General features: G+C 38.8%; 1 protein-coding gene across 5 annotated transcripts in view; it reads left to right on the top strand.

Moving 5' to 3' along the window:
* The window catches only part of SCML2 (Scm polycomb group protein like 2), a 115,458-nt gene that overhangs the window by 69,254 nt on the left and 32,085 nt on the right, over window positions 1–14,119 (top strand). For 3 of the 5 annotated variants that reach the window (XM_081564665.1, XM_081564668.1, XM_081564664.1), the window contains exons 8-10: window positions 4,212–4,429; window positions 6,182–6,308; window positions 11,571–11,774. In XM_081564665.1, coding sequence (XP_081420791.1) covers window positions 4,212–4,429; window positions 6,182–6,308; window positions 11,571–11,774 — 549 coding nt within the window. The remainder of the gene's footprint in view (window positions 1–4,211; window positions 4,430–6,181; window positions 6,309–11,570; window positions 11,775–14,119) is intronic. The other 2 variants (XM_081564666.1, XM_081564667.1) reach the window with 2 other exon arrangements.

Below are 14,119 nucleotides of genomic sequence, written 5' to 3' on the forward strand. Positions count from 1 at the left end.
AATATTGAATGATTATTCATTCCTCTTTAGTTAGAGTAGTTTAAAAAGTATTTTGTTCTAGGCGCTGGGAATATGGCAGTGAACCAAACTGAATCTTTGCCTTTGAAAAACTTGCTTTCTAAAGTGAAAATTTTTTTCATACATAAAATTTTTTATAATGCATTTTCTTTGCTCATACATACGTTTATACCATGCATCAAAAAGTTCTTATTATAAAATAGAATATTATATTTTGGGAGACTCTTTGAAGCTACAGCTCAAATATTTGTGTCTTAAGATTTATTGATATCAAATGTCAAAGTTTTTATATCAAATATTGCTTTTATTACATTTGCCACGTTCCATAAAGTAATGTTTTATTTGTTACTACGTAATTCTTTATATAAAATATACTTGTTTTGGATGTGAAACATTGGCTTGCCAGGTTGAAAGTATTTTTCATTTATTTGGTAAATATTTTTTGAGCACCTCCTATACTCCTAGGTTCTGTCTTAAGCTAATCTAGTGCAGGAATTTAACCTCAGATCCAGAGCCCAATCTTATTTCCTTTTCTTCATGCCCTATATTAAAAGGTGGGGACCAGAACTGTGAAGATGAAGAGATTCGTCAAGAGAATGAAGATTTATTTGGATTTAGTTACTAGGAAGAGGTCATTACTGACCTTAAAGTGGTTGGAGGAAGAAAAGCTTATTATAGGAGGCTAAGGAAATTGCCTCAGACTAATAAGGAAATTGAAATATCAAGAATAAGTGGTTCTTCTTTGTATCATGGTAGTGAGTAGAAGGAAGATTTATGCATGGGCTAGAAAGTACCAGAAACCAGGGAAGGAAACTTCAAAATAAGGGATATATATATAAAGGTTGTAAGAGAGAGCAAGAGTTTGGGGATCAAGTGATTAAATACTGTGAAGAGAGAAGATAATTGAAACTGTAAAATGCCAGAGAAACCAAAGAAGATAGTTATGGACTTAAGTGAAAGGGGATTTGTCTTAGAAGAGTAAAGAGAAAACTTCATTTGATATAAGAGGAAAAGATGAGAGTGAATGAAAATAAGAGTATTTTAAGATGGAGAAAGTGAAAGTGGAAGAAAAGCTATGACCAACCTAGACATCACATTAAAAAGCAGAGACATTACTTTGCTGACAAAGGTCCGTCTAGTCAAAGATATGGTTTTTCCAGTAGTCGCGTATGGATGTGAGAGTTGGATCATAAAGAAAGCTGAGCACCGAAGAATTGATGCTTTTGAACTGTGGTGTTGGAGAAGACTCTTGAGAGTCCCTTGGACTGCAAGGAGATCCAACCAGTCCATCCTAAAGGAAATCCGTCCTGAATATTCATTGGAAGGATTGATGCTGAAGCTGAAACTCCAATACTTTGGCCCCCTGATGTGAAGAACTGACTCATTTGAAAAGTTCCTGATGTTGGGAAAGATTGAAGGTGGGAGGAAAAGGGGGCGACAGAGGATGAGATGGTTGGATAGCATCACCAACTTGATGGCCATGAGTTTGAGCAAGCTCTGGGAGTTGGTGATGGACAGGGAAGCCTGGCATGCTGCAGTCTGTGGGATCACAAAGAGTTGGACACGACTGAGCAACTGAACTGAACTGAAGATGGAGAAATGGGATGGTTATGATCACTCCCACAAGATAGCCTTTAATCTTCTATTAAAGTAGAAGGTAGGGTCATTTGCTGAAAGGAATAAGGTGAGAGGGAGAGAGGAACTTAAAAGGGGGAGAATGTTCTGCCATGGAAACATACTTGGAAATCAGTGAGTTCAAGCAGTGACACCTTAGTTGAGATTAGCATAGATGTTACAGTGATGAGCAATATCTTAATGTTCTGTATCAGGAGTTGGTAGACTACAATCTGAGGGCCACATGTAGCCTGTGAGCTGTGACTACTTTTTATAAAGGGTTAAATACTTTTCCTAAAGGATTAAAAAAAAATGAAGAGACAAAGAAGATTGTGTGACAGAGACCACATGTGACATTTAAAACCTAAAATATTTACCGTCTGGTCCCTTACAGAAAGATTGCTGACCTTTGTTCTATAGCTCAGGACCAGAGAAGACAAATGAGAGTGTGACTCAGAGGTTGGAGCTGACATGCTGGACATGATCAAAGATCAGGGGGTGATAACGTAAGGGATACTAGTTACGGGGATTTGGTGGAGGTGGACAGTTGGGTGCAGGCTAATAGGGAGTGAAGTAAAGCCAGAAGAAAACTAATAGATTGGATGAAAATGAAGAGGGCTTGTGACTGACTAGGTCTTAGAATGAAAAGCATGATCAGTTGGTATGAAGCAAAAATGACAGATAAGGAAGCTGGATGTAGACAAGGGGAGCACAGTTGATTATCTTAGAGGTAGAAGAGCTTCACATATTGTCTAATGATGAGGTCAGGATGATGAAGCATCAGAAGTATGATCTTTCAATTCCTGAAGATGATATCAGGGAGACTGTAAGAAGAACTAATGTGAATTATGTTGCTAGAGTTATTTGAAAAAAGTGGAAGTGAGCATGGAGTATGAATCAGATGATGATAAAGAGTTAAAAAGAGGCTGGTGTAAGTAGGTGAATTACTATAAATAAGGGGAAGAGAAAAGAGAAGGCGGCAGTTAAGTGGTCCTCCATTTGCCCTGGCAGCTGAGCTGTTCCATCCTCTTGACTTGATGACTGATAGAGGTAGATAAAAAGGCTGCAGGGAAGATGTGGTATTCTCCATAGAAGGTCAGATTTACACCTAGTCTTTGAGGATGGGAGAAGCAAAGTGGTAAATTGGTTTCAGGTTGTAAATGTTGTTGTTTGGTTGCTAAGTTGTCTTAGACTCTTTTGTGACCCCATGAACTGTAGCCTGCCAGGCTCCTCTGTCCATGGGATTTCCCAGGCAAAGATACTGGAGTGGGTTGCCATTTCCTCTCTAGGGGATCTTCCTGACCCAGGGATCAAACCCATGTCTCCTGCATTGAAGGTGGATTCTTTACCGCTGAGCCACCAGGGAAGCCTTAAGTTGTAAAACGAAGCTCTCAAAATAAAATTGCAGTGCTTGATCACTCAGTCTTGTCTGACTCTCTGCAACCCATGGACTATAGCCTGTCAGGCTCCTCTGTCTATGGGGATTCTCCAGGCAAGAATACTGGAGTGGGTTGCCATGCCCTCCTCCAGGGGATCTTCCCAACCCAGGGATTGAACCCAGGTTTCCTGCATTGCAGGCAGATTCTTTACCATCTGAGTCACCAGGGAAGCCCAAGAATACTGGAGTGGGTAGTCTATCTATCCCTTCTCCAGGGGATCTTCCCGATCCAGGAATCAAACTGGGGTCTCCTGCATTGCAGGTGGATTCTTTACCAGCTGAGCTACTAGGGACCAAATAAAAGTACTTAATTTTTTTTTTCATAGATGTATACATGGTCAGGGGGCTTCCCTGGTAGCTCAGCTCTTTCTGTAAAGACTTTTTGACATCAGTACTATTTACTATGTAAAATTCATTTTTTTGTACTAATGAAATTAAGGGATTAATACTAAAAATATCCCTTTTTACTTAACTGTGAATATATGTAAGAGTAACCTGGCAAGTAACCTTCATTTGAAATATTAAAACTGTCTTGATTGGGCTGCAAGTAACAAATTCAAATCATTTGGATATGATGGTCCTTCTGTGACCATGTTAATGTAGAGTCTATATTGTAGCTTATAAAGCTTTACTATTAAATACACATATAGGAATGTAATGTATTTTAGCCATTAAAAATCAAGTAGGGGGATTCCTTTGACCTTTATAAGATGAAACAGGAGCCATTGTAGCTGCTTTATGTTTTTCTATATTGATGGGCAAAATTATTCCTATATATGGCATCATTGGATAGTATTTTCTGAAGGAAAGACTCTTTTATCTGCCAAGGATTAGAAATATGAGAGACAGACAAAAGGTAAATTGGTAGACTTTTTCAGTGTGCCAGGTAAGTTTGAAGTTACTGGTTCTTATAAGAGCATCTTTATTTTTTCTAGAGAATCAGATTATTTCCTGATAATCTAAAATCTTATATATCTGTAACTTGATTTTAAATGGTACCTTTATTTCAGGTGGTTTTCAGTGAGTAACCTTTGAAATATTTTTAAAGATTGAGTTAAATTTCTTTTGAATCAAGAAGAAAATACTTTAATTATGTCATTTACTTTAATCATATTTTTGTGTTGTGTGTTTTTTCCCTCAGTTTTTGTTACAAAGAATACAGGAAAAACACAGCCACCTCCTTCCAAGGCAGCCCAGCGCTCAATGCAGTCTCCACAGAACAGTGCTATAATATTACCAACACATCAGGTTAAGAAATCAGGTCGGCCTAAACCACCTGGATATCCTTCAGTCCCCAAGAAGGGAAGTTCTGTTAAAAATACCACAACAAAGAAAAAAGGCCCACACTCAGGAAGAAAGGTTAGTTGTATCTGCTACTAATTTGTATTATGGGTCTCTGTAGTGCCTTATTATTAAACATACAGTTTAGGATTTACTATGAGTGTTATATGGGCTTCCCAGATGGCTCAGTGGTAAAGAATCCACCTGCCAATAAAGGAGACATGGGTTTGATTCCTGGATTGGGAAGATCCTCTTGATAAGGAAATGGCAACCCACTCAAGTATTCTTGTCTGGGAAATCCCATGGTCAGAGGACCCTGGTGGGCTCAAAAGATTTGAACACAACTTAGCAACTGAACAACAACAAGAGTATTATGACATCCTTGAGGAATGTATCGAGAGTGTATAAGGCTTTTTACAAGGGGGGAAGGGGAGAGAAAGGGATTGGGATTTTGGGACTAGCAGATGTAAACTGTTATATATAGGATCCAAATACATCTTGTCTGTAAGAAATATACTCTTAAGTATAAAAGTGTAGAATCTTGGATAAAGTTAAAACTGAATAGAGTTTGACCTCTTCAAAGCCCCACTGAAAATACTGCATGGCTGTATTTATCTTTGGGGCAGTTTATTTAAAATTCCGTATGCTTTAAAAGGGCTTCCCTGGTGGCTCAGCAGTGAAGAATTCGCCTGCCAGTGCAGGAGATGCAGGTTTGATCCCTCAGTCGAGAAGATCCTTGGAACCCACTCCAGTATTCTTGCCTGGGAATTCCCATAGACAGAGGAACCTGGCAGGCTACAGTCCATGGGGTCGAAAAAGAGTCAGACACAACTTAGTGACTAAACAACAACAACACTTTAAAAATAACATAATTTACTGCGATACTGTGAACCCAGATAATGGTCACTAATTTAAACAAAGAAAAATTCAACAACACTGAGTGTTCTGCTTTTTCTCCTTTGTCCCTGACTTTTAAATATCTCTATTATTACCTTTTCTAGGCACAGGGTCCTCTTTTCTGATACTGGAGAGTCTTGTTTGAAGTTAGCTCCTAGAAAACCCCAAGAGCTGATATAATATAAACCGCTAGTGATTTTTAACAATACCCAGAAGACATTTGTTCTTACATACAGTGGGCATAATTCTGTATGAACTTTAGGAAGCCACTTTTAATTTTGTCAAAATTATCATGTGTAATATGGAGAAATGCAGGCTAGATACAGTAAAAACCCAGATGAGTGACAGCTTTCTGAAGACAAACTGTCCTCTGCCTTGTTGAGGTTCCCCAACCTCATTTGATGAGTTGCTGGATTAGATTTCCAGAGTGTGTAAAACTTACATGCGTGCATGCTCAGTTGTGTCTTGACTCTTTGAGACCCTATGAACTGTAGCCCGCCAGGCTCTCTGTCCATGGCATTCTCAAGGCAAGAATACTGGAGTGGGTTGTCATTTCCTCCTCCAGGGGATCTTCCCGACCCAGGAACCCTGCATATCTTGCATTAGTAGGCAGATTCTTTACCACTGAGCCACCTGGGAAGCTAAAAAGCAACAATAACAACAAACAAACAAACTACAACTTTTACATAGTAATTATTTTGGCTAAGGCATGACTTAGGTGGAGCAGGGATAGCATTGGGAATCCCAGCCTCTTGGTCTCTTCCTCTCCTACTTGACAAGCTTATGGTCCCCTCTTAGCACAGTTTGAAAAGTACTACAACCTGTAACAGAGAAATATCCATCCCAAAGGACTTCTGACCACTGATGATTTGTGGACCAGTGATGCCAAAGATTTTCTGACCTCCTTATCTAGGAATTTTTCCTTTTTAACAGGAAAAGTGTATTCCTGTCATTTGCTCCACATCTTCAACTTCTCTTAAGGCACTGGCCAGAGAACGTGGTAACATTTCATATGATGAGGATGCTGTCCCTGGGTCATCTAAAATAGTGATGTCTACAGGTAAATTTCTTTTCCATGGGGAAGGTCTTGATCCCTGTCTCCTGTACAATGTCATGAACCTCTGTCCATAGCTCATCAGGCACTCTGTCTATCAGATCTAGTCCCTTAAATCTATTTCTCACTTCCCCTGTATAATCATAAGGGATTTGATTTAGGTCATACCTGAATGGTCTAGTGGTTTTCCCTACTTTCTTCAATTTAAGTCTGAATTTGGAAATAAGGAGTTGATGATCTGAGCCACAGTCAGCTCCCGGTCTAGTTTTTGCTGACTGTATAGAGCTTCTCCATCTTTGGGTGCAAAGAATATAATCAGTCTGATTTCGGTGTTGACCATCTGGTGATGTCCATGTGTAGAGTCTTCTCTTGTGTTGTTGGAAGAGGGTGTTTGCTATGACCAGTGCGTTCTCTTGGCAAAACTCTATTAGCCTTTGCCCTGCTTCATTCTATACTCCAAGGCCAAATTTGCCTGTTACGCCAGGTGTTTCCTGACTTCCTACTTCTGCATTCCAGTCCCCTATAATGAAAAGGACATCTTTTTTGGGTGTTAGTTCTAAAAGGTCTTGTAGGTCTTCATAGAACCGTTCAAGTTCAGCTTCTTCAGCATTACTGGTCGGGGCATAGACTTGGATTACCGTGATATTGAATGGTTTGCCTTGGAAACGAACCGAGATCATTCTGTCGTTTTTGAGATTGCATCCAAGTACTGCATTTCGGACTCTTTTGTTGACCATGATGGCTACTCCATTTCTCCTGAGCGATTCCTGCCCACAGTAGTAGATATAATGGTCATCTGAGTTAAATTCACCCATTCCAGTCCATCTTAGTTCGCTGATTCCTAGAATGTCGACGTTCACTCTTGCCATCTCCTGTTTGACCACTTCCAATTTGCCTTGATTCATGGACCTAACATTCCAGGTTCCTATGCAATATTGCTCTTTACAGCATTGGACTTTGCTTCCATCACCAGTTGCATCCACAGCTGGGTATTGTTTTTGCTTTGGCTCCATCCCATCATTCTTTCTGGAGTTATTTCTCCACTGATCTCCAGTAGCATACTGGGCACCTACAGACCTGGGGAGTTCATCTTTCAGTGTCCTATCTTTTTGCCTTTTCATACTGTTCATGGGGTTCTCAAGGCAAGAATACCGAAGTGGTTTGCATCCCTTCTCCAGTGGACCACATTCTGTCTGACCTCTCCACCATGACCCATCCGTCTTGGGTGGCCCCACACGGCATGGCTTAGTTTCATTGAAGTAGACAAGGCTGTGGTCCATGTCATCAGATTGATTAGTTTTCTGTGATTATAGTTTCAGTGTGTCTGCCCTCTGATGCCCTCTCTCAACACCTACCGCCTTACTTGGGTTTCTCTTACCTTGGACGTGGGGTATCTCTTCACGGCTGCTCCAGCAAAGTGCAGCCATTGCTCCTTACCTTGCACAAGGGGTATCTACTCACGACGGCCCCTCCTGACCTTGAATGTGGAGTAACTCCTCTTGGCCCTCCTGTGCCCATGCAGCCACTGCTCCTTGGACCTGGGGTAACTCCTCTCGGCCGGCCTTGGGTGCGGGGTAGCTCCTCTCGGCCACCACCCCCGGCCTCGGGCACAGGCTAGCTCCTCTCAGCCGCCGAGCAAAATGGCTGTCTGAGGAGGCCTTACAAATAGCTGGGAAAAGAAGAGAAGCAAAAAGCAAAGGTGAAAAGGAAAGTTGTAGCCATTTCAATGCAGAGTTCCAAAGAATATCAAGGAGAGATAGGAAAGCCTTCCTCAGTGATCAATGCAAAGAAATAGAGGAAAACAACAGAATGCGAAAGACTAGAGATCTCTTAAAGACAATTAGATACACCAAGGGAACATTTCATGCAAAGATGGGCTTGATAAAGGACAGGAATGGTATGGTATGGACCTAACAGAAGCAGAAGATATTAAGAAGAGGTGGCAAGAATACACAGAAGAAGTGTACAAAAAAGATCTTCACGACCCAGATAATCACGATGGTGTGATCACTCACCTAGAGCCAGACATCCTGGAATGTGAAGTCAAGTGGGCCTTAGAAAGCATCACTACAAAGAAAGCTACTGGAGGTGATGGAATTCCAGTTGAGCTATTTCAAATCCTGAAAGATGTTGCTGTGAAAGTGTTGCAATCACTATGCCAGCAAATCTGGAAAACTCAGCAGTGGCCACAGGACTGGAAAAAGTCAGTTTTCGTTCCAATCCCAAAGAAAGGCAATGCCAAAGAATGCTCAAACTACGACACAATTGCACTCATCTCTCACGCTAGTAAAGTAATGCTCAAAATTCTCCAAGCCAGGCTTCAGCAATACGTGACCCGTGAACTTCCAGATGTTCAAGTTGCCAACATCCGATGGATCATTGAAAAAGCAAGAGAGTTCCAGAAAAACATCTATTTCTGCTTTATTGACTATGCCAAAGCCTTTGCCTGTGTGGATCACAATAAACTGTGGAAAATTCTGAAAGAGATGGGAATACCAGACCACCTGACATGTCTCTTGAGAAACCTGTATGCAGGTCAGGAAGCAACAGTTAGAACTGGGCATATAACAACAGACTGGTTCCAAATAGGAAAAGGAGTACATCAGGGATGTATATTGTCACCCTGCTTATTTAACTTATATGCAGAGTACATCATGAGAAATGCTGGGCTGGAAGAAGCCCAAGCTGGAATCAAGATTGCCGGGAGAAGTATCAATAACCTCAAATATGCAGATGACACCACCCTTATGGCAGAAAGTGAAGAACTAAAGAGCCTCTTGATGAAAGTGAAAGTGGAGAGTGAAAAAGTTGGCTTAAAGCTCAACGTTCAGAAAACTAACATCATGGCATCTGGTCCCATCACTTCATGGGCAGTAGATGGGGAAATGGTGGAAAAAGTGTCAGACTTTATTTTGGGGGGCTCCAAAATCACTGCTGATGGTGATTATAGCCATGAAATTTAAAGACACTTAACTCCTTGGAAGGAAGGTTATGACCAACCTAGATAGCATATTTAAAAGCAGAGACATTACTTTGCCAACAAAGGTCTGTCTAGTCAAGGCTATGGTTTTTCCAGTGGTCATGTATGGATGTGAGAGTTGGTCGGTGAAGAAAGGTGAGCGCCGAAGAATTGATGCTTTTGAACTGTGGTGTTGGAGAAGACTCTTGAGAGTCCCTTGGACTGCAAGGAGATCCAACCAGTCTATCCTAAAGGAGATCAGTCCTGGGTGTTCATTGGAAGGACTGATGTTGAAGCTGAAACTCCAATACTTTGGCCACCTCATGTGAAGAGTTGACTAATTGGAAAAGCCCCTAATGCTGGGAAAGATTGAGGGCAGGAGGAGAAGGGGACGAGAGGATGAGATGGTTGGATGGCATCACTGACTCGATGGACGTGGGTTTGGGTAAACTCCGGGAGTTGATGATGGACAGGGAGGCCTGGCGTGCTGCAATTCATGGGGTCGCAAAGAGTCAGACATGACTGAGCGACTGAACTGAACTGAACTGACAGGTAAATTAGTATGTCTAAGAGTGTAAAATTAGTTCTTCTGTTGTATTATATTCAGTGTCTTTGAAGTCCTGAAAATAAAATAAGAGGGAGAAAAGATGATAAGCATTTCTTTGAGCATTTTTCATATTAAAATATTTTGAAATTCTAATTGTTTATTTTGATGTTAAGGAAAAACAGTGTGTTTAAGTACATGAGTCACTTGAAAATTCTGCATCCTTAAGATATTTTATCCCTCTTGGTAAAATTTATAACATTTACATTATTGTCAAATCTGTTCTTTTTTTCCCATTATCTCATTTCACAATTTGTCTTTTTGTCTTGTATAGATTTTTAAAGCTACCTCAAACCTTTGTTAAATGCCTTTTAAAATTTTCTCCAATCCTTGCCTGTCATGGGACATGAGGACTTTAAATTGCTGCTTGCTGTGTAAATAGTGTGAAGTGACATGCACCCAAACTAATTAATCTCTTTGATTTGTCATCTTCTGCAGATTTCCTTATTCCCTTCTTGTTTTTTTATAACAAGTTTTATTGCTTCCTCTCCTAGATTGTTAATTATCTCTCTTCCCTGGACCTTTTCCCCTCAATTTTTCTGTTCTTACTAAAAAGAAATTATAATTTAATTTCTGGAAATATGTATCACTTTAAAAATAATTATTTGTATATTTCCCATTTTGTAACTTTATTATTTCTGATTTTTAGTCCATTAGCTGGTGAGACTGACTAAATGAGTATAAACATTGAAATCCTTGTTTAGCTCATTTGTACTCGGTAGAACTTTGTCCAGGCTATCAGTACTTCAGGTTGTTTTTAATAGGTGATATTTCTATGACAGAGTTGATCCTTCCTCTGGCTGTTGCCATAAAGTTGAGAATTATATATTTCAACATGGTGAAAGTGAGATTAATGGCTTTTTATTGTACTAAATACAAACTTTGTATAGATGAAAATTTTGCAATAAAGCAGTGGAGAAAAATAAAATGCCTTTTGATTTAGGGGGACAATATATTTTCTTTTTGATAATAATCACATTACATTGTATGTTGATTAGAATTTGATTCTCAGTGAAGAAAAATTACGGCAACTTGACTAATTGTGATTGTAAGGTATTTACTTCTAGATTCTAAACGCTTTTATTATACTAAGAAAAGCGTTTATTCTTAAATTTTTCTTTTGTGAACCTCAGTATGTATAGAAAGAACATTTTTATTTGCTTAAAATTAATGAAAAATTTTCTCCAGGTCATTAGAACTTACTGTGACACATATCTTAAATTATGTGGTTCCTTTAGAAAATACTACGTAATGAATACATGCAATATTGTTGATTTAAAATAAATTCAGTCCAAAAGGAATGTGCGAACATGATCAGTTTTGAAAGAAAATTCTTGCACTGTGACTGCGGTAAAAAAGTGAAAATATTCTTGTCTTTAAGCCATTTTTATATAATACGGGAATGTGCAAAGAATTGTTTTGTGATGCTACTAAAACTTCTACTGTTTCTATAATTAGTTTGGGCATAAATCTAGAAAATTGAAGCTTTTGAATTATTTCTTTCTAGGTTAAATATATTTACACAATGTGAAACTATGTTTACATATTTTTAGGTAACAGAAATGATCATTGAGATTAACTATGTTTAGGTTCTCTTTGAGTGAAGTGTGGCTAATGGGATATATAGTGATTGATTATGTAGTGTTTATGTTCCTTCTAACTAGTCTCATTGTTTGGTGTATCTATATACACATTTTTCATCAAGTCTGTGTCTATATAAACAAACATGGAAACTGTGGCCCTCACCTGGATCAGAAGAAAATCCAGCAGCTGCCAGACCATTTTGGCCCAGGCCCTGTCAATGTGGTGCTCCGGCGGACGGTGCAGGCCTGTGTGGATTGTGCCATTCAAAGTAAGACTGTTTTTGGATTTCTTAAGCCAGATCATCGTGGAGGAGAAGTGATAACCGGTATGCACATGTAATCCTTTATCAGCTTTTGTTCTCTAATTGGATTTTAGGTTTCAAGAAGGCAAGGATTTTATAAAATACATAAATTATTTTTTAAATTTTTATTCTATTAATGATAATATTTGAATATTTATTTTGTTACTATATAGAATATTTATAATAGTTATATGTTTATAGACTTTTAACCCTGTTTTGAAGTTTAACTTTTTTTTTGTAATTCAAATACTTTTTATTTATTTATTTTTATTTGTTTATGGTGATTTTTATTTATTATTTGTTTACTCTTTTTAAAATTAATTTATTTATTTTAGTTGGAGGCTAATTATTTTACAATATTGTAGTGGTTTTTGCCACACGTTGACATGAATCAGCCATGGGTTTACATGTGTTCCGCATCCTGAACTTCCTCCCCACCTCCCTCCCCATCCCATCCCTCTGGGTCATCCCAGTGCACCAGCCCTGAGCACCCTGTATCATGCATCAAACTGGACTGGCGAGACATTTCACATATGATAATATACATGTTTCAATGCTATTCTCTCAGATCGTCCCAGCCTACCTTCTCCCTCAGAGTCCATAAGACTGTTCTATGCATCTATGTCTCTTTTTTTGTCTCACATATACGGTTATCGTTATCATCTTTCAGATTCCATATATATGCATTAGTATACTGTATTGGTGTTTTTCTTTCCAGCTTACTTCATTCTGTATAATGGGCTCCAGTTTCATCCATCTCAATAGAATGGATTCAAATGTATTCTTTTTAATGGCTGAGTAATATTCCATTGTGTATATGTACTACAGCTTCCTTACCCATTCGTCTGATGGTGGACATCTAGGTTGCTTCCATGTCCTGGGTATTATAAACAGTGCTGCGGTGAACATTGGGATACACATATCTCTTTCAGTTCTGGTTTCCTCAGTGTGTATGCCCAGCAGTGGGATTGCTGGGTCATATGGCAGTTCTATTCCCAGTTTTTTGAGGAATCTCCACACTGTTCTCCATAGTGGCTGTAGTAGTTTGCATTCTCACCAACAGTGTAAGAGGGTTCCCTTTTCTCCACACCCTCTCCAGCATTTATTGCTTGTAGTCTTTTGGATAGCAGCCATTCTGACTGGTGTGAAATGGTACCTCATTGTGGTTTTGATTTGCATTTCTCTGATAATGAGTGATGTTGAGCATCTTTTCATGCGTTTGTTAGCCATCTGTATGTCTTCTTTGGAGAAATGTCTGTTTAGTTCTTTGGCCCACTTTTTGATTGGGTCGTTTATTTTTCTGGAATTGAGCTACAGGCGTTGTCTGTATATTTTTGAGATTAATTGTTTGTCCGTTGCTTCGTTTGCTATTATTTTCTCCCATTCTGAAGGCTGTCTTTTCACTGTGCTTATAGTCCCATTTGTTTATTTTTCCTTTTATTTCCAATATTCTGGGAGGTGGGTCATAGAGGATCCTGCTGTGATTTATGTCAGAGAGTGTTTTGCCTATGTTTTCCTCTAGGAGTTTTATAGTTTCTGGTCTTACGTTTAGATCTTTAATCCATTTTGAGTTTATTTTTGTGTATGGTGTTAGAAAGTGTTCTAGTTTCATTCTTTTACAAGTGGTTGACCAGTTTTCCCAGCACCACTTGTTAAAGAGATTGTCTTTTCTCCATTGTATATACTTGCTTACTTTGTCAAAGATAAGGTGTCCATAGGTGCGTGGATTTATCTCTGGGCTTTCTATTTTGTTCCATTGATCTATATTTCTGTCTTTGTGCTAGGACCATACTGTCTTGATGACTGTGGCTTTGTGTAGAGCCTGAAGTCAGGCAGGTTGATTCCTCAAGTTCCATTCTTCTTTCTCAAGATTGCTTTGGCTATTCAAGGTTTTTTATATTTCCATACAAATTGTGAAATTATTTGTTCTAGTTCTGTGGAAAATACTGTTGGTAGCTTGATAGAGATTGCATTGAATCCATAGATTGCTTTGGGTAGTATACTCATTTTCACTATATTAATTCTTCCAATCTGAACACGGTATATTTCTACATCTGTTTCTGCATGTGTCCTCTTTGATTTCTTTCATCAGTGTTTTATAGTTTTCTATATAAGTCTTTTGTTTCTTTAGGTAGATATATTCCTAAGTATTTTATTCTTTTCGTTGCAATGCTGAATGGTATTGTTTCCTTAATTTCTCTTTCTGTTTTCTCATTGTTAGTGTATAGGAATGCAAGGGATTTCTGTGTGTTGATTTTATATCCTGCAACTTTACTATATTCATTGATTAGCTCTCGTAATTTTCTGGTAGAATCTTTAGGGTTTTCTATGTAGAGTTACTCCACATTCAAGGTCAGGAGGGGCCATCG

The sequence above is a fragment of the Giraffa tippelskirchi genome, chromosome X (genome assembly GCF_054371585.1).
Source record: "Giraffa tippelskirchi isolate mGirTip1 chromosome X, T2T-mGirTip1v1.2.pri, whole genome shotgun sequence".
Taxonomy (NCBI): Eukaryota; Metazoa; Chordata; class Mammalia; order Artiodactyla; family Giraffidae; genus Giraffa; species Giraffa tippelskirchi.